This window comes from Chionomys nivalis, chromosome 19 (assembly GCF_950005125.1).
Source record: "Chionomys nivalis chromosome 19, mChiNiv1.1, whole genome shotgun sequence".
NCBI classification, from domain to species: domain Eukaryota; kingdom Metazoa; phylum Chordata; class Mammalia; order Rodentia; family Cricetidae; genus Chionomys; species Chionomys nivalis.
Window position 1 is genome coordinate 19,931,358 of NC_080104.1, and position 20,619 is coordinate 19,951,976.

At 40.9% G+C, this 20,619-nt stretch overlaps 1 protein-coding gene across 3 annotated transcripts in view; it reads right to left on the reverse strand.

The window, feature by feature from the left end:
* Kcnq5 (potassium voltage-gated channel subfamily Q member 5) overlaps nt 1-20,619 on the reverse strand; it is a 516,987-nt gene that overhangs the window by 70,151 nt on the left and 426,217 nt on the right. For all 3 annotated transcript variants that reach the window (XM_057794704.1, XM_057794703.1, XM_057794702.1), the window contains exons 6-8: nt 19,667-19,777; nt 11,567-11,662; nt 1,914-2,008 (exon numbers count right to left, since the gene is read on the reverse strand). In XM_057794704.1, the coding sequence (XP_057650687.1) occupies nt 1,914-2,008; nt 11,567-11,662; nt 19,667-19,777 (302 nt within the window). The remainder of the gene's footprint in view (nt 1-1,913; nt 2,009-11,566; nt 11,663-19,666; nt 19,778-20,619) is intronic.

Consider the following 20,619-nt stretch of genomic DNA (forward strand, 5'->3'; position numbering starts at 1 on the left):
CTGTGAAATAGAGATGGCTCAAATCTCATGTCTATTGTACATAAAAGGAAAACTGTGGCCTGGAACGAGAAAGAAACGGCTCCATTCTAAGCATGGAAGGTGTGACGAGGGTTCAGGGTGCCAATTCCCTACATCTTCCAGACTCCAAGAGTCTTTTTCTGAGACCGAGTTTTTATTCTACCCCTTGAGATGGGCTTGGAGAGTGAAAGCAGGAAGCATATCGCAGAATGCTGGGGAACCAGAGCGCCAGCCTGGTGTTATTTAATCACAATGATGGCACTGGTAGTGGTGACAATGAGGTTGACAATGGTTATTTCTTTAACACTGCAGACCACATGAGCCTAAACTTGCTTTCCTATTTACAGTTCTCTTTAGAACTTACTTATGTTTTACAATATTTCTGTTTACTGTCTACTCTCAGCAACTTTTTAAAAAATATTTATTTATTTATTTATTATGTATACAATATTCTGCCTGTGTGTATGCCTGCAGGCCAGAAGAGGGCACTAGACCCCATTACAGATGGTTGTGAGCCACCATGTGGGAATTGAACTCAGGACCTTCGGAAGAACAGACAATGCTCTTAGCCTCTGAGCCATCTCTCCAGCCCCCTCTCAGCAACCTTTGACTGTCTAGTTCCTGAACCAAAAGACTTGAACTGATTTCGCATTCTCTGGCTGCTTCCTGCTTTGTCTCAGAAACTCAACCCTGCGCATAGTAAGGATTCAGTGAGCACTGGCAGAATGGATGCGCAGATGAGTGGATGTTCTTTCTCTTCCAGAGAGAGCCATTGCTATCTGAATGCCATGGAGAAATAGACCATGTAAATTAAAAGAAGCTTTAGTCTTTTATTATTATTTCATCCTGCATTCAGTAAGCTCGTTCATTTTAAGTAGCTCATTGACAATTTTTCTCACAAACAGAAACTTTACTGACATGGGTTTGCTTTGAGCAAAGGTTCTGAACTTGGCTTCAGGCATCTGAGGACATATTAAAATTATAGGCGGTGTTTGGGTTTTGTTTTTTTTATTCTTTGTGCGTAGGGTGTTACTCTTGGGAAAAGGCCACCATCTCCATCACATTTCACTGATCTAACAAAAAGCATCAGTAATAACAATAACGGTTATGAGCCACCAGAGCCATGAGGTATCTCTGGAGTGATCTGGGTCAGGACCCCAGGTTCCCTGATGGTACAAAGTGACTGCTGTGTCCTGATGAGTCACTGTTTTCAGTGAGAGGGGCTGAGACATGAGGTTGCAAGGAGAGGTGAGTGAAGGCATGGCTGATGGGCTCAAGGGGACAGGAGGAGGCACTTGTTTGACTCAACCCTCCTCCACCCCCACTTAAAACAGGGAAAATGAGAGGGAACTAGTAAATGAGCAATGTACTAGGTGAGGCACTTAGAGAATTTGACTCATTATTAATTTTTCCAGACCTTGGAATAACTTTCAATCCAAAACTGCTGTTAAGAGGGAAGTCAGATAATTGAATATGGTAATAGACCACTGTCTATTAGCTTTCTAACTAGTCTTCCTCTTTTACATCCTAAAGATGAGAACTACGATGCACATAAATATTACTTTCCAAGTAATCTCCCTGTAAAATTAGGTGATGTGTCAGGTGATCCTTGCTTCTCAAGAACTATGGTTTTATGAGGGGACATTAGAAAACTACCGTATCTCTACCCAATTTATAGTCTTTCAGACTTCAGTCATGGCCCATGGTTGGTAAGGAATGATGCCAATTCCATGTAGTTTTATGGTTGAGTTGCTGTTAAATTGGGCTAGGTATCTATAAGAGCAACAGCGAGAATAAAACAAGTCCCAAATCAGGACTTTCCTGCACGTATATGGTATTGCTTAACAAACTAGAAAAGACACAAGTCCAGCACCACCTATCCCCCTGATACCTACTTGGTAGGGCTGCAGGTGTGCAGGGCCTTCAGATGCGGCTTCCAGGTTGCAAGGGAAACAGACTTCTCATCAGCTGCATAGCTGCGCCAAACGCACTGCACACGCACAGAGGGGCACAAAAGAGAGCAGAAAATACAACGAAATGAAAAGGGGGGTTATTTAGTTAGGCTTGTCTACACTATAGAACCATTCCTGGGATAGAAAACAGAAGGCATTAGGATGCGGTCCTTACAACCAAAGCGTGAATTAAAATCCCTGCTCGGTAGATGAGACAGCTGAATGTCAGGTACAGAGGTTCAACCAAGGTGGGGAAGGTTGAGAAAGTGTCTTCAGTCGATGGTCTCTTGGTCACAACCTCCCCTGGCAATTTTTCTGACTGCTTTACAGCAGTGACTGGAAGAACTTCCGAGCTGTCCATTTGAGAAATAACCTGTATTTACTTTTCCATGCAGAGTTTGGTAAATTTATTCTTTTGCTGTGAGCGTGCAAAGAACGCTAAGTACATGGCCAAGCATTTGCTCCAATTTCTTTATAGAAAACCTTGTATTATGATTCATTACTTAGAGAGTTCTGTTTCATGAGGCAAACTCATTTAAATGGGTCACATCCCTACTGTATAACAACCATCAGTCATTATTCTAAAACACAGTGAAGAAAAGAGTAACCTAATTATATTGTTTTCTAAGAATATCATTGAATTGGACAAAAAATTGCTATGACTACTTTGAAAAACCATCTGACAGTATTATTGAAGTTGAATGTATGAATACATTATGATATAGACATTCTTTCCCAGGGAAATACAGTAGGTATGCTTAGATATGTTCACCCAAAGGTAGGCACTACATCTTGGCTTTTAAACTAAAGCTGGAAAGGTCCACACATCTGTCAACAGCAGTGTAAATAGCCGTCTTGTAACATGGTCACATATTGCGATGTGTCTACATAGCAACAGTTCAGTGTAACTATGCCTGACACTGTGGATGGGCCTCCTGTGACTAATGTTGTGTACTATAAACAAGACTCTACAGAGCACTTTCCACAAAGTGAGGGAAAGTTTCGATGCTGTCAGAAGCTAGCGCAGCAATACCCCTTGTGGGATAGGGACCGAGAAAGGTATCAGAGAAGTCATATTTTGTTTGTCTGAGTGCTAGTTATACAGGGCTGCTCAGTTCCCCTAGGAAATGGACTCTTTTTCTGCCTGTACATTATGCTTCAGTGAAATATTCAGGAACTGACATGAAAAAATTAGGAAGACATACAGTTGAAGCTGAGGAATTTTATGTTTTCAAAGGCTATTTATTTATTTATTTTACATTTTTCAAGAAAGATTCTTTGCCTGAATGCTTGCCCACATGGCTTGTGTTTATTTAACCAATAAATCTGTGGAAATCCGTGCCAAGCATCCTGACGTCTTATAGATAATAAGATAATTAGCATTTTATTGTCTTGAAACTTTAGTGTGTGGGGTTGTTTACACAAAATCTTTAGGGGGATCTAGACTAACCAATAAGACACAGAGATATTATTATTACTATCAGTTTTTGTTGTTGGAGACAGTCCCAATGATGTAGCACAAGCTGGTCCTGAATGTGAGGGGATGGTCCAGCCTCAGCCTCCAAAATGTTGAGATTACAGGCGGGACTTAACGAAGTCATTTCTGCTGGAGTGAGGCCCAGAGATCCTCAAGTGGTGGGGAAGTCTGGATGGCTATTTTAATTAAACAGTGTCCATAGAGTCATGATGCATTTATGAGATCCAGACCCTGAAAGTAAAACTTTTGTACAACTAGACACACAGGCTAGGATCATGCATCATTCAATACCAGTGGGAAAAAAAAAATCTATGACAACAATACATCAAAAAAAAATGGGGCTGGACATTACCTGTTAAGTGTCATAAACCATTGAGGGGGGTGGACAAAAAGATCCTGAGAAACTAAAGGCTTGCTTTACAATCTGACCTAATTTCTTCATTTTTTTTTAATTGAATTGAGCTCAAGAGCTGAGCTGTTAGACCCATCTTCTATTGTAAAAATGTCATGTAAGGGAGACACATAGAAGGGTCACGTGACATCTCTTCCAGAGCTGAGATGAATTAATGGTCAACATGGAAGTGGGGATTGTCAGTGTTACTATCCTTGCATTTGTTTTATTATGTCTTTGATTTGGGGGCAACGTAGTATAATGATAGCATCTTTCCCTTTCCTTTCCTCCTCCCATACCCTTCTACATGCCCCCCTTGCTCTCTTTCAAATCCATGGCACCTCCTTTTATTAACTGTGGTTCCATTCATATACATGCATGTGTATACATATATTTCCCAACTGACTGCAACCCGCTCAGTCTACGTTGCGTGTATGTGTGCTTTCCACATCCTCTTACATTCCTAGTACCCTCCTCCTGTTCTTGAGCTCCACTAATTGATGCTAGCAGCTAAAATTCAAGTCCCCATTCATATGCCCCAGTACCTGATGTTCCCATATTTAAGCCCAAATCACATAGTATAAAATAAAAGTGTTCCCTCCAGGGATTCCCGTGGATCTAAATTAACCAATTTACATGGCATATGTAACTGCAAAGTTAACCAAAAGCAAATTAAAGTCAAGCTTGCTATTTATTGGGTGATTCTGGTAGCGTAGGCAGGCAAACAAATCAGAAGTTTAGTCCTGAGTTGAAAGTACAAAGCCCACGGAGTTCTCTATGTGGGGAGTGTTCAGTTTGTATTGTTGTACAAGGATGACTGGTTTGACTCTTTCTAAAACTAGCCCAGAATATTTCGGATGACCACCCTAAGATAAGCTAACACTGTACTTCCATTTTCAAGGGGCGTGTTTTAGAAGACCAATTCCAAAAGACTTAGTTTGTCAACCAGCAATCATTTCTCTTTTCACACGCTTCAATTCTTATAAAATTTCTATGTTAGTAATGAATAATACTCAGTAACGCCCTGCATTATGACAGCTTCACGCACGCCTATCAGGTGCTTGGCTCATGTTCAGCCTCCCGTCACACTCCTTTGTCGCTCTTGCCCATCCCATGACTGCCCTCTTCTCCTCAATAGTCTCTTGTATACCTTTATGATATACATATATTTATTGATTTATTTATTTAAATATGGACTATGCTTGCAGTATGGCTTGTTGTTCTTAACTGATGATTTCTTGTCCCACCCTTTTTTACCCTGCAAATGACATAATTTTATTCTTCATAGTTGAACAAAAATCTACGTATGTGTGTGTGTGTGTGCATATATCACATTTTCCTGATTCATTCATCTGTTGATGGGGACTAGATTGGTTCTGTATCTTCTATTGTGAATAGCGCTACAGCAAACATGGATGTGCAATCATCTCTGTGGTGTGCTGCCTTAGGTGACTTCTGATATTTATCCATGGGTGGGTCAACGAATCAGATGGTCATTGTCCTTTTTTCTTTTAAGAATTCTTACTTTGAAGGGTTATGCTCCTATTTCAGTTTTAGGTGTTATTAACCAGTTTTTGCCTGTGGAAGACAATAAGATAGTCTACTTACATTCCATTTTTGCTTTCTCTCATCCTGCCAACATTTTTATATCTCAATTTTTGGTTATTAGTGCTTGCGTTCTCACAACCATGCCAGCATTGTTCCCAGTTTGCCAGCATAAAGATGTCAGTGTAATTCAATTTTGTGTGTGTATATGTTGGGCCAGGGAATATCTAGTTTGACTATCCACTAAGTGCTATGACTACTTTCTCTTTCATATTCATCCATGCACATGTAACAATGTATGCATATATTGCTTTATTTGCAGTTACTATTGTCTTATTTTTATTTTGTGATATGCTTTTATTAATCATTACAAAGTTATGGCATTTCTCATCCCTCCTGAAGAAGCAGCAAATGTACCACGGACTCTATCAGTTCCATTTTCATTTGTATGCTCTCACCATGCTCGCTTGAGAAAATGCCTCCATCAGACTGCATATAGTCAAATCTGTAGGGCATTTCCTTGGTTACTAATTGCTATGGAAGGGTCCAGTCTACGGTGGGTGGTGCCACCCCTGGGCAAGTAAGTAGTCCCGGGAGGCATAAGAAAGCAAGCGGAGGCAAACATTAGGAGGACCTCAGGGAATCCTGAGGAAATGGGTGGGGAGGATTTTAAGAGCCAGAGGGGTCAAGGGCACCACAAGAAAACTCAGACGCTCACTGAGACTGAACTCACAACCAGGGAACCCACATGGGACTGACTTAGGCCCCCTGCACATATGTTACAGTTGTGTGCTTCGGTCTTCTTATGGGTCTCCTAACACTGGGGGCGAGGGCTGTCTCTGACTCTTTTGCTGGCTTTTGGGACCCTTTTTATTCATGCTGGGTTGCCTGTCCAGCCTTAATATAAAGGGAGGTGTCTGGTTTTACTGCAACTTGATATGCATTATTTGGTTGACATCCATGGGAGGTCTGGCCTTAAAAGGAAGGAAGAGTGAAGAGGGTGGGGGAACAGGAGTTGGGAGGAGAAGAAGGATGGGAAATTGCAGTCAGGTTAAAAATACAAAGAAAGAAAGAAAGAAAGAAAGAAAGAAAGAAAGAAAGAAAGAAAGAAAGAAAGAAAGAAAGAAAGAAAGAAAGAAAGAGAGAATGAGAGAGAGAGAGAATGAGAGAGAGAGAGAGAGAGGGGGAAAGAAAGGAAAAAAGAAAGAAAGAAAGAAAGAAAGAAAGAAAGAAAGAAAGAAAGAAAGAAAGAAAGTTGAGTAAGCCATGAGGAGAGAGCCGGTAGTTGGCATTCTTTCATGGCCTCTGCTTCAGTTTCTGACTCCAGGTTTCTGCCCTGACTTCCCTAGATGGTGGACTGTGATAGGGACATGTGAACCTTTCCTCCCCAAATTGTTTTTTGTCAAAGTGCCCTATCACAGCAACAGGAAGCAAACTCAGACAGCAAGTAAATAAATTTTGGGACTTTTGGAATGATTCTAGAATGGTTTGGCTTGGTGTAGAATGCGAGATTGCAAGTACTCGTTCTTCTTAATAGGCTTATTTCCATGAGTTCTAAGTGTTGGGTTTCCAGTGAGGTAACCGATGTCATGTTGATTCTTCACCCTTTGGATATGCTCAGCTCTGAAAGCATTTAAGATGCCTGATTTTACAAGCATTCTGATGTCTCTCCATGATAATCTTGGTATGAAGGTTTTGGTTCATTGCGCAGGCATTTGGTGGGGTCTTACTACGGCTACTCCTGCCCTCCAGTTCTAGAAAATCACAGCGTACTATTTCCCTGGTAAAAAGCCTCTCCTTAGTTGCCCTGGACTCTGTGTACTTTGAGGTACCTGTGTTAGTTTGATCTTGAACCTCGATTTTCTTTCTTTCTTGTCTTTTTATTGCACTTTCTGGGATACTGTCACAAACCTGTTTTTCCTTCTGTTTTTTTTTTTTTTTTTTTTTTTTGCTTTCATGTTTTAATATCTGTGATCTGTTCTCTGTGATTGAAGCATGAAAAGGGTCACGTCAACTTGTATAACTGGGCTTTAGCAGAGGGTTTGGCAGCCTCCCTTTAGGATGTCTGCGTCAAGACCAAGCTATTTCACTAAGCAAAGCGAAACCTTCAATGTGCAGCCTGTTTTCTTTGGGAACAGTTGGCTTCTTTCTGGCAGGATAATCTTGCAGCCTTCCTCTCGCTGTTCTGTCAGGGCTGAGCTTACGAAAGTTCACTGAATTGTTGTTTTGTTTTTACTCCACACGGAACAGGTTCATTATTTCCAGAAAAAGCCTCTATTATAGACCTCTGATGAATCTCTTGGAGCCTGCCCAGAAACTCGGTAATGCCTGTGGAGGGCACAAGGTTGACTTTTGAGCCCTACCCCTGATCTGCCCCAAGGCTCCGGGAATATTGAAGAAGTGGGGGCAGAAAGGGGGTACGCGCCAGAAGATGGGGAGGAGGGCTGCGAAATGCTGTCCTCTGAATATGACATGATGGTGGCAAATAACTCACAGCAGCTGTGATTACACACAGGAGATCAATCCTCTTAAAAATTCCAGCAGGGACTGGGCAGGAGGTCCTACCCCTTCTCTTTGGGTGGAGATGACCGCAGTAGAAGACCCAGGTGCGAATATGGACATCACTAATTGGACTCAATGGGTTGTGTGTGTGTGTGTGTGTGTGTGTGTGTGAGAGAGAGAGAGAGAGAGAGAGAGAGAGAGAGAGAGAGAGAGAGAGAGAAAGAGAAAGAGAGTTGGAAATGGATGTGTTGGTGGGGAGCAGGGTGAGTAAGAAGAAGGGAGTGGGGGGTGGATCTGATCAAGAACATTGTATATATGTATGAGATTTTCCAAAATTAAAATAAAGTTAAGGAGTATTGGATTTGGACTCAGAGAGCAAGGATTTAGTCCTAGCAATGAAGAGGCTTATCTTGATGATCATGTGATATGATGTGTTGGAAGCACTCTGCAAACTGTAAAAGACTCTGTGAGTCTTAGGCATTATTAATAAAAGTTGTGACATTTGGGCAGGTATTCAGAATGTTACCGAGAGCTGATTTCGTTTCCCAGACTCCTCCACTTGAAACGTTAATTTAAAAGAGTCATACAAAGATATTGACACAGCTAAGTTTGCTGTGAGCTTCTGGGCTTTTCAACTTTTTTTTTTTTTTCTAAATCCTTGAGATTTTGGTTAATTTAGTTCTTTCACCAACCAAATGACAAAGCACTTTGAGCATCTCACTCGCCGCGGTGGCAAGAGAGTGGTTCAGCCTTAACACAAATGAAATTGCCTTTGATCTCAATGCTATGTATAAACAGCGTACCTGCAGGTTTATGGGGTAAGGAATGAAAGGATCAGCAACCAAAGCTTGCTTTTCAACCTACTTGATCCTTAAAAAATTCATGTCTAAATTAAAAAAAATAGATTTCTACCATGTCTAGCCAAAGCCTAACTCCTTGGATTCTGTTCAGACTACATGAAGGAGACACAACAGGCAAATAAATATCATGCTATTGCTACCCAGAATCAATAATTAAATTTCATTGGAATGAGGGGGCAGCTACTTCCCACCTCATCAAATTCAATCTTGTTTTTGCATTTTCGAGACAGGGTTTCTCTGTGTAACAGCTCTGACTATTTTGTAGATCAGACTGTATTCAAACTCACAGAAATCCACCTGCCTCTGCCTCCCGAGTGCTCGCATTACAGGTGTGCACTACCACTGCCCAGCCCTCAAGTTCGATTTTTGATTCCTGATACTAAGCATAGATTTTAAGGTATTCTTAAACATTTTAAATCGTGTAGTTTGTGCTCTTTCCTGCCACAAACAATTGGGAATTTTAAGCAAAATTCCTAACTTCCCCCTGCAATTGCTTTAATTTTACAAGTGCACTTTCTAATCACAATATATGTTACACAATCAAGTTGTACAAAACGGAGTTCAAGGCCTCTGAGCTAAACTGTTTAGCTGGCATCTCCACCTGTTATAGATTGTTTCACTTTGGGGACAGACATAAATTCCACTTCTCTAATGATTTGCTGCACGAAAACCAATTTGTTTTGAAGCTCGGTTGAGAACTGTTCCTCACGATTCAGTAGTTGACAAGAACACAGCAGCTGAGGAAAGTCCCTGCCATGCTTCTTAGAGGTAGGTTCAATGTGCCATGGCAGCTCACGGCTCCTTAAAGGGACCGAACATTTGATAAGTGTCTAGAAATCACTTTTTAATCTTGACTTCGCTTAGCTTTGATAGCAACGCGGAGCTGGTGGCTACTGTATTGGCAGCACAACTCTGTGTTGTCACAGCTGATGTACACGGGAGAGCTGGCAAAAGTTTGCTTCTCGGCAGAACAGCTCAGGTTCTAGGAGCTTTAATATCCGGGAGATGGTTTATTGGTTCTATACATATGCAGGGCTTGTTGCTCAGTGGGATTCTGGGAGCCCTTTGAACAAATGGTGGGAGCTGTTCTAGAGTGAAGGAAGATGGAGGTAAAGATAGTAAAGAGGACGAATCTGAAGAAATCTGAGAGCATGCGCCTCAGTGAAGATGTTTGCAGATGGAGAGTAGTGAGACTTTTTGTGTGCCAGTACTGTGCACTTCTGTCATTATGGGATCATTGCTTGGTTCCAGACTTCCCAATACTGGAGATTCAACTAAGAATTCATACATGCCAGGGAAAATCTCATCATTAAACAATATTCCTAGCTCCTGGCTATGGTGCTTAAGCTACTATTAACTTAAGGACCTTTTCATCAAGAAAGTATTTTTACTGTTTTTATTCGTCATCTTCTAAAAAGAGTTTTATTAATTTATTTTCATGTGTATGGATGCTATGCCTGAATGTATGTCTGTGTATCATGTGGGTGCACGTTTCCTGCAGAAGCCAGTGGAGGGTGTCAAGTTACTGAGACTATAGTGACAGACCTACCTGAGTAATCATGGAGGTGCTGGGATTCGAACCAGGGTTTTCTGGGAGAGCAACCAGTGCTCTTCCCTGCTGAGCCATCTCTCGGGCCTTTATTTCTCTTTTAAACCATTGGGAAAATTGTGACTGTCAGTGGTTTGCCTTGAAATTCACACCCAATGGCCCGTTTCTCGTAAGCGGTTGTAAAATAGCGTTCTGTTTAAATCCAATTTAGTCATCAGCTACAGATTTCCTTTAAGATAGACCTAAGCTACACACTCACCCCCCCCCCCTTTCAGAGCTCCATTTCTGTTGGAAGTAAGGCATCCCACAGACCTAGGCAAAGGCTAATGGGACAGTTTACAGTGGTTACAACCAAGTAATTCAGCCACTCAAAGCTGAGATCTAACTTAAAGCAATGCACTCGCTACATTTGCCTGTAAACAATTCTCCGAGTCCCTCATATTTGCGTCTCAGCAACTCCAGGTTCAAAGTCTGGGGCTTCAGCTGCTTCTAAGGAGAGGAGATAACTTGGGATTTCAGGACTAGTGTGTTCATTGTGAAATGTTCACTTCAGATCCTTGATCTGGGGAAAATATATTTTAGAAATAATTTAGTAAAACGTTAACACAAATCCTGAGTTGTTGGAAAGAAAATGAAATGCTAACACAAACTCGATGTATGATGAACTAGCGTCACACAATATGTTTATTACCTAATATATATATATACCCTCTAATATCTAATGCACTTCAGGCCATGTCCCTACAAGACATGAAAAGTAATTCCACAGACACTAAACCTCAACATTCTAAACCTTGTATGGTTTTCACAACAGAAGGAAAGAACGGGCTAGAGAAAGTCATGGGAATTCCAGGAACGGTGCTGCCTTTGTTCCATCACTTAATGACCAATTATGTTTCACACAGCGATTCATAAAGTGAATTAGGGTCCTTCCAGGAGTGGCAGGGCTGGCAACCTCTGCACAGGGTTTGTGATAATGCTTAATTAATCTGAACAGCACACAGTCCATTTTCTGAAAAACATACTTTGTTGTTGTTTGGGAGAGCGACAACACCAGCTCAAACTCTGGGTTGTTCATTAAGGTTTGACTTTATTTTTTTATGTTTATTTTTTAATTTTTTATTTATTTATTTATATTTATTTATTTATTTATTTTTAGCACAGAACAGTAAGTAACTCTAGGAAGCAATGAAGCATGGTAACTAGAAAATGACCGAGCAAGCACTTCTGGAGAGATAGATGTTGCCATCTCCCCATCACGCTGACATTTACCTGAATGAGGTTGGCAGCTGGGTTCCTTCTTTTCTCAAAATGTTTCTGGCGGTGCTGTTCCTGTACTTTTAATGCAAAACCTGAGCCAAGAATGCCCTGGAACAAAATACAAAATAATACCATTTTAAAGATCTCTAAAATGAATCTACAAAAAGACAAACATTATGTAATATGTTGCCCATAAACACGTTACTTATAAAAAAAAACTCTATATGACTTTGTTCTAACACTTCCAGGGAGTAACAAGCTGTTGGGTAATACTGGCTGAAGATTACGAGTCTTGTTCTGTAGTAAATCAACTGAACATTATCATTAATTGATTTCTGGTATCATAAAAAGCATCATAATTAGGAAGAGAAATGATCACTAAATTCAAGTGATATTAAGTGATAGAATTTAGAGGTGTGAACTCTGCTTTGGACTGGACTGGGGTTTAAATTTGGGAGATTTAAAGTCTTACTGCTATAGACATGTAGCTACTTTTAGCATTGATAAGACTCTGGGATGGTACATTCATCATACACAAAATTGGGGAGGATAGAGGTGAGGTTCAGACTGATTCCAGCTGAGGACCTTAAAGATGGGTTCTCAGTTTTAGAGTTGTAGGTTTTACCCGTCTGTATGACAACAACAACAATAACAACAAACCAACAGCCTCCAGCCAATCAACCAAACAAACAAACAAACAAACCGTGACTCCTTGAAAAACTCTTCTCTCAGTTTTAATATGGTACTTTCAGCATGTCTTATTTTTCTCTTTCTTTTCTTTTCTTTTTTGGTTTGGTTCACCTATTTGAAATTTGTGGTTGGTGAGATTAACATACCTTCTTCAGTTTTTGGTTTGTTTTATGTTCTTTTAAAGATTTATTTTAAAGTATGTGTTTGTGCATGCGTGTGTGCAGGTAAGAGGATTTCAGAAGACAGAGTCAGATCTCCTGGAACCGAACATGAGAGTGGTTGCAAGTTCCTGGGTATGGGTGCTGGGGAACTGAATCCAGGTCTTCTATGAGAACAGTGGGTGTTCTCAACTGCTGAGTCATTTCTAAACCCAGGTGTCTTGTTGTTGTTGCTAATTTGATTTCTTTTCACTTACTATTACTTTTTTTTTTTTTTTTTTTAATATTTTTAGGTCTTTTGAGACAGGGTTCCTCTGTATAGTCCTGGCTGTCCTGGAATTGGCTCTGTAGACAAGGCTGGCTTTGAACTCACAGAGATCCTCTGTCTCCCGCCTGGACTCAGATTAAAGGCATGCACCACCACTACCACCTGGCTTCATTCTTAATATCTTGAACTGCAAAAATTCTGGTTCTTTGATGTTTGCTTCTCCTTTCAGTTTGTGTAGGTCCGACATTTGTGAAATCAAGATGCCTTTTGTCTCAACATTTTGTTCACATTCAGAGCTTGCTAAATTCAGTCTTTGTTTATGCTCTTGACTTCATTAGCACGACACTGGGAGCTCCGCTGCTTTCAAGTCGGTCCATTTTGCTTGCTAGCTATAAATTATTAGCCTTTTATTAAGCTTCTAGGAGTCTCACCCTTAAGTTAGAGATGGGTATCTTCTAAGCGCTAAGTCAGTATCTTCTGCAGGTAAGAAAAGCCCACTGTGTACCCTTTGTCAGGTAAAAGATGGTACCTCCTGGAAAAGGGTTTCTGTTTATCTCTAGAAAGCATTAAGTCTTGGCCACGGGACTCTGCTGAGATATTTTGGGGCTTTAGGTAGTCTTTCATCTTATCTTGAGATTTCACAATTCTAAGCCATTGGTGACAATAACCAGACAGTAAGCAATGCAATTGTGTTTAAAATACAGAATTGTAGAATAATACCATTTGCTACTAGTATGCAGTGCCCTCCTCTATTATTAATTAAGATAAATAACTGTGTCCTGAAACGAGCAATTAAATCATGGGTTCTGTTTTCTATCTCTGCCTTCAGTGTAGCTCTTATATTGTTTCATGTCTCCATCTCATACAGGCTGTGGTTACACAAGCTAAGCTTTATAAAAACCAGCTTTGGATGGTCTGGCTTATAGATTTAAATAATCTTTCCCCCAGTTGGTATCACAAATGCTCCCCTCTTCCAGATCTTTTATTTTTTATTTTTTGGTTAAATGAGGCTATTTGAGAAAGACTGACTGACTGCCTGATTTTTCCTCTAACTTCATTTCCCATTAAGCATAAACATACAGGAGAGAATAAAAAAATCTTTATGATATGTATTATACCTATAGAGTGAATATTTGTGTATTACTTGCTCTGAACATAATTCAGGTTTTTATACACATTGGGTTAACGGCAATAGCTATCATTTTTAAGCACAGTGTATGAGAGTTACCTCTCTTTTGAAAGTGGATGCAGGTCCTACACAGTACAATTTAATATCTATAAAGCAAGATAACATGTACTGAAAATCACTTGGCATTTCTTAGAACTGGTGACTGTTTGCTACATGTCTATATGTTCCAGCAGTTATTAGCCAGCCCTGCTTGCTGTCTTGTTATGTCTACATCTGCCTCTAGTCACATGCAGTTCAGTGTCTTTAAGCCGGTCATTCATGATTTATACACACAGATGTAACATGGCTTCATCTTTCAATATGTACACAACTCTTTAAATACTGGCAACACTAGGTGCAAAATCTTTTTTTTATAAAATTCATTTATTCTATGTGTTTTCCACATAATGTATCTTGATCTCATTCATTCCCCAACCCTTTGTAGAGGCAAATCTTACAAAAGTGATTTTCACTAATTTTTTTTAGACTAACAAGAATTAAAATTTTAGTTTTTAATGTTTGATTCTAGACTAATATGTGACATAAATACCAAGTGGGGAAAAATACCTTGAAAAAAATTTAAAATGTTTACCTCTCCTGATCATTCAACCTTAAGGAGCCCAGTTTGCACCCTCAGCATGGCAACCAAACTATGCTGACTTTTGATGCTTTTTTATATTTTGCTATCTTTTTTGTTTATATTTGATCATATTTGTAACATATTAACATTTATATATTGATCTATCTATCTATCTATCTATCTATCTATCTATATATTTTTTGAGACAGGGTTTCTCTGTTGCTTTGGAGCCTGTCCTGGAACTAGCTCTTATAGATCAGGCTGGTCTCAAACTCACAGAGATCCACCTGCCTCTGCCTCCCAAGTGCTGGGATTAAAGACGCGCACCACAAGTGCTGGGATTAAAGACACGCGCCACAACTGCCTGGCTAAAATGTATTTTAGTATTTGTAATATATTATCAAACATTGAAAACATCTTTGCTAATATTTTTAATGATTGAAGATAGTAGCAAACGTGTTTGTGGAATAATTAACATTTCAAGTCAAGCAGATCCAGTTGTGTTGGAGTTAAACCAGCTAGATATGTAAAAGAATTCAATCTCCATAAAGGTCAATTTCTTCATAATAATAGCCACTCATAGCTAGGGTATCCCGCAGGAGGAGGGAGTAAGATCAGTGTGTAAGGTTGCTATGAAGAAGTCAGGTTGGCCTGAAGAAGCTCAGTAGCCTAGGGATGGAGGGAGCTAGAGAGGGGTGGGCTACAGTGAAGCTTGGGATAAGTGGCCTATTGACCCTGTAAGGTGCAACAGAGACCTTCTGTTGTCAAGGTAACACAGGAAACCATGATCACTGAGTTTCCTGGCTGCAGGACCTTCAAAGAGGAAAGGCTTACAATCCTCTTCAAACTTCTTGTGGTAGTTTGAGTAAGAATGCCCCTATAGATTCTTATATTTGAGGGCGTAGTCATCAGGGAGAGGCACTATTGGAGGATTAGAAGGTGTGGCCTTTGTTGGAGGAAGTGTGTCATTGGGGGTGGGCTGTGAGGTTGAAAAAGTCAATGCCGGGCCCAGACTCTCTTTCTTTCTGCTTGGGGATCAGGATGTAGCTCTCTGCTGCTGTTCCAGTGCCACACTTGCCGCCATGCTCCTTGCTACAGTGACAATGGACTCACCCTCTCTGAAGCTAATAGCAAGTCCCTGATAAAACGCTTTCCTTTATAAGAATTGCCTTGGGCACGGTATCTCTTCACAGCAACAGAACAGAAGAAGTTGGTACCAGGACAGCGAGTATTGCTGTGACAGACCTGACCGTGTTGTTCTGAGGAGGACTGGGAAAGGACTGTGGAAATCTGGCCTAGAAAACCCATTGAGTGTTGAGAGCTCGGTAAGCTGATCTATAGGAGCTTGGAAGATAAGACTGTTGAGAACAATGCAGATGATGGAGGCCTGGCTTCTAAAGTCTCAGAGGAGGCAAAGATTCTACTGGACAGTCTGCGGGGCCTGGTTATCTGCGGCTGAGGACTCAGCTGTGATTAACAAGAGGACCAGAGCTACTGAAGTGAAGCCTTTGCTTTGCTGGGACAATGGATGCTGAGTAGCTGGGGGTAAAGGATGAGCTGTGATTAAGAAGAGACCAACATTTTTGAGGTGAAGTCTCCTGGGGAGTGTTTCCTCAGAGTCAGCCACAGAAGCTGTGTTCCAGAGGCAGCCAAGGTTCCATCTCATCCTGACAGCCATGCTTGGCAGTGTAAGAGTCACCCAGTTGGTCTTGGTTTTGAAGGCATGGAACGGTCATGGAGAACAGCTGGGGTTGACATTGTATGACAAGGAAGGAATCCCCAAAGAGAGCCCAGGAGAGGCTACTGGTGAACGTGCAGCCCAGTTGTACCAAGGGACTTCTTGGGATGACCACCAACAATAGCAGCAGCCATGGAGTGGAGCCAGCTGGAGCCTAGAAGACAGGCTGTGTGTGCTCCAGAGGGCAGAGCTAGAGAAGTGACCCAAGCTCTTTGGAGGAGTCTGGAAGATCGTGAGTGGAACCCAGACATTGGCTATTAAATTATTTGCACATTTGCAATTTGGTTTTGCTTTCTTCAAATTATGACTATACCCTGGCTATTCACTCTGGAAGTAAGAAAGTATTTTGTTTATTTTTGATTTTATAGGCATCTATAGTTAAGATCTTCTGGATTTTAAAACAGTTTTTGGACTTTTTAAAAGAGACTGAAGTTTCAAAGTGTTTGAATTTGTAAGACTATAGCACTTTTAAGTTTGAAGATGTTATATAGTGTAATATCAATATCAATGTATAATCTTGGGGATGAATAAGAAAGGAAAGGTTTGGCTTAATGCGGAGTTGTTTATGTGTCAAGTTGACAAGGGGTCAATTGTGCTGAAGAACTTTATGTCAATTTAATACAAGCTAAAGACCTCTGAGAGGAGGGAAACTCTATTAATTATACTTCCAGAAGATGGGGTTCTAGAGAAGCTTGTAGGAATTTTCATAATTACTAGTGAGTAATGGGAATTTCCCGGTCTGTTATGGGTGGTGCTATCCCTGGGCTGTCCTGGCTTCTATAAGAAAGCAGAGAGCAAGCTCTGCCTTAGGGAACCAGGCAATTAGCAGCATCCACCACAGCCTCTTCATGAGCTCCTGCCTCCAGGTTCCTGCCTTGCTTGAGTTCCTGACTCTGCTTTTGGTGATCAACAATTAAGCATTCTGTGAGTGAGCAAAATAAACCCTTTCTTTCCCAAGGTGCTTTTGGTCATGGTTTGGTCAGCAATAGTAATGCTAACAAGCACACTTTCCTGGCAAAATGCTCTCAAAATTTCAATCAGGCTGCACTGTTAGTAGGAATAGAAGACAAAATGACAACCCAGGACCTTTGGGGAGACCACGGTCAAATGTTTCACAATAGAGGCTGCGTTTCTTGGCATTGTTAGGAAATGTTCTGTTTAGTGCAAACACATTTTACAGATTTCTAACATAGATGAACTTAATTTGCATATAAAAATGGCAAAGTTTTATTGGAAACATTCCCGTGAATGACTGCTTAGCCTCTGATCTGTAACCTCACATAAAAACATAGTTTGACCTCCCTGGAAGGTTCAGAGTTTCATTATAGGATCCTTGCGTTTCATAGAGGGGGACTGACTCTGACTCTAACTGACCCCCAAGTCATCACACACTTTGAACACTCATCTCTGCTTGCTTCTTGTAGATTTGCATTTCCTGCCCTTGCTCTTAGTCTTCCAACACCTGTTCCCATGCAGTATCTGTTATGCTGGCTTCTATTTAACAGTTCATTTATCTCCGTGAAATAAAAACAGCAGGTATTCTATGCCATTACTTTTGGGGAATAAACACAAGACTCACTGTTTCCAAAGGTATTTTGCTGCAGGGAATCTGATGATCTATTCTCTGTTCTTTTCTGGGTTGTTGAGCCAGCTATAGGAACTGACTTTGGGTTGGGGGTGGGAACTCTGTAGACCAGGCTAGAGCCCGTTCTGAGACAGCCAGGGCTACGCAGAGAACCCTGTCTCCAAAAACAAAATAAAACACATCACACAACTACAAGATGTGGATGTGGAAAATTCTGCTCTCGATCTGTCTTATATTACCATTTTGCATCAGGAAACTTTTGTTGTTGCTGTTTTTCTAGACAGGTTTTTCTCTGCATAGCCCTGGTTGTCCAGGAACTCTCTCTGCAGACCAGACTGGAGTTGAACTCAGAGAGTTGCCTGCCTCTGAGATTAAAGGTCTGCACCACCACACACTTCTACAGTTTTGCAAATGAAGGGAAGTGTTTTTGTTTTCTGCATATTAATCACTTGATTTACATTATTACATTGTTCTGCCCAGTACTTATCTGGAGTTAATTCTTCCTCCATTATTTCATGGAAGAAACATACCAGGAAAAAAAAATCACTGAGCTCAATTGTGTCTCCTCAAGTTCATGTGCTGCCCAGTACTTTAGAATGTGACTTATTTGAAGATAGTGAGGGTCCTCACCAGAGGTCATCTGGGGTTAAGATGACATCATTAGGATGGGTCCTAAGCATACAAATGATGTCCTTATCAGATAATTTAGATATAAATGTTGTAAAGACACTCTCTACCACAAAGACTGAGGTTTGGAACGGTATTCTCTATCTCCAGGCTCTCAGAAGGGCCTCACCCTGCTAATATCTGGATCTGGATCTGGATCTGCGTATCTGGCCTTCAAGAACCCCCAAGAGAAATTTCTACTGTTGATGACCTATAATAGTCTGTGGTATCCTGCCATGGTACTCCTAGCTCACTGCATCGCTCAAAGTGAGGTGCGCTTTACAAGACTGGGCACAGGCTGGGCAGTCCCTTTGCCATGGCTTTGGGTGGTCTGGGCCTGAGCCATCTGGCTAGTCAAGAGTGATTCCTGGGTGTGGGAAGAACAAGCGTGCCCTCTGAGGTCTCTTGCAGTCAAAGAGTAAGCACTGAGAGCTAAAGTCTTGGGTACCGAAAATCCTTGTCTGACCCCCATGTGTTCAGCTTTCTCTGGCATGTGATCTCAGGTTTCAGTCTGACAGAGGTTGCACATGGCATGGCCTAGCTTGGAGCCGGGATGAGACTGTTTTCCTTAGGTGCACCTCCTGAAGCTGGACTCCCATTCTTTACTGTTGGCTTCCTGATGCCCAGTTTAGATGGAGTGGACAAAAATGATGTCCGGAGGGAAAAGGTAAACGGTAATGTCATGTCCATTAACGAAACGAGAGGCTAAAGTTACCAGCTTCTCCCATTGAAGAAAAACTAGTCAGAAGCTTGGAGGGAGATAAATGTGTTTTTCATTCTGACGAAATGCAGAAACTGCTCATTAAGAAAAAAAATCAATGGCTGTGACACAGGAATAAATCATCTGACACATTTACAAGACTTAAGGTCAGATGTTTTTCATTCAAGTGTTCAGGAAGAGGAATGAACTTGTGTGCACATCCATCTTTCCATTTGTGTACGTTATAAAGCAAATTGCAGTAATTAATTTAAATGAAGCTATCTTTAAATCTTTCTAAACATTCCAAATGTATTAGTGGCATGTTGACTGAAAGAATCTGAATTATTGTTTATACAGACTTAGCCGGTATGAAGACTCTGGTCCATATTCTCTCCACCATACACCTGGATGCTTTTAGAAAAGTCATCGTTTTTTATTGGAAGAATCCTATTGGTCAATGAGAGAGATCCATTCCTAGGAACACAGAAGTGCAGAGGGCTCACTCCAGGAAGCCTTGAGGGCCCAATTGAAGCTGCTTTCTTGTTGCAAAGATACTCACAGCAGGAAGTGCAAAGAAAGAAATGCCAAGGAGTGCGAAGCCTGCAGAGAGCAATCTTCCCAGCCAAGTTAGGGGCGTTTTGTCTCCATAGCCAATGGTTGTCAGTGTAATCTAGAAACAAAGCCAACAGAACAGCTAGTTTAAGTACTTGAGAAGGAAGTTAGGACCTAGGACTAGGAAGTAAAACACTATTTCCACTAAACCATGACTTGAGAAGTCTTGTTGGCACATCTATTACTGTGCTTTGATTTTTCATGACGCACCATAAAACCTCTCTTTGCTCAAGGGATGGATATTTGTTTCTCCCTTGTAATACAGTCTTTCAGATTGTCTATGTGCACTCAAAGGAAAGCAGTTTGGTTAAGATCATCATCACTAACCTAGAAGAGATAACCCTGTGAATTTACAAGCTAGTATCCCGAACAATGACTTATTCTAATTAAGACTGTTCATCACTGACCTTTTCTTTTCTTTCTTTCTTTTTTTTTTTAAATATTTATTTATTTATTATGGATACAATGTTCTGTCTCTGTGTATGCTGGAAGGCCAGAAGAGGGCACCAGACCTCATTACAGATGGTTGTGAGCCACCATGTGGTTGCCGGGAATTGAACTCAGGACCTTTGGGAGAGCAGGCAACGCTCTTAATCACTGAGCCATCTCTCCAGCCCCCACTGACCTTTTCTTAAAGCCTTGTATACTCAAGATATGTTTTATGATTTGCAGGGGAACAACAATGAAAGGTACATAATTTTTGTCCTGAGATAGTTATAACATAGTAAAAGAGGCAAGACCTATACAAACAACTGAAACAAGACATAGAGCTGTTTAAAAATTCTCATGGAGTCAAGTAACCCGCTGAAGGGTTTGAAGGGGTCTGACTGGTACCAGCATGGAAGATGGCTTACCTGGGGTTTGGGGTTTGCTGCCATATTGAAAGCTTTGAAGAATGTA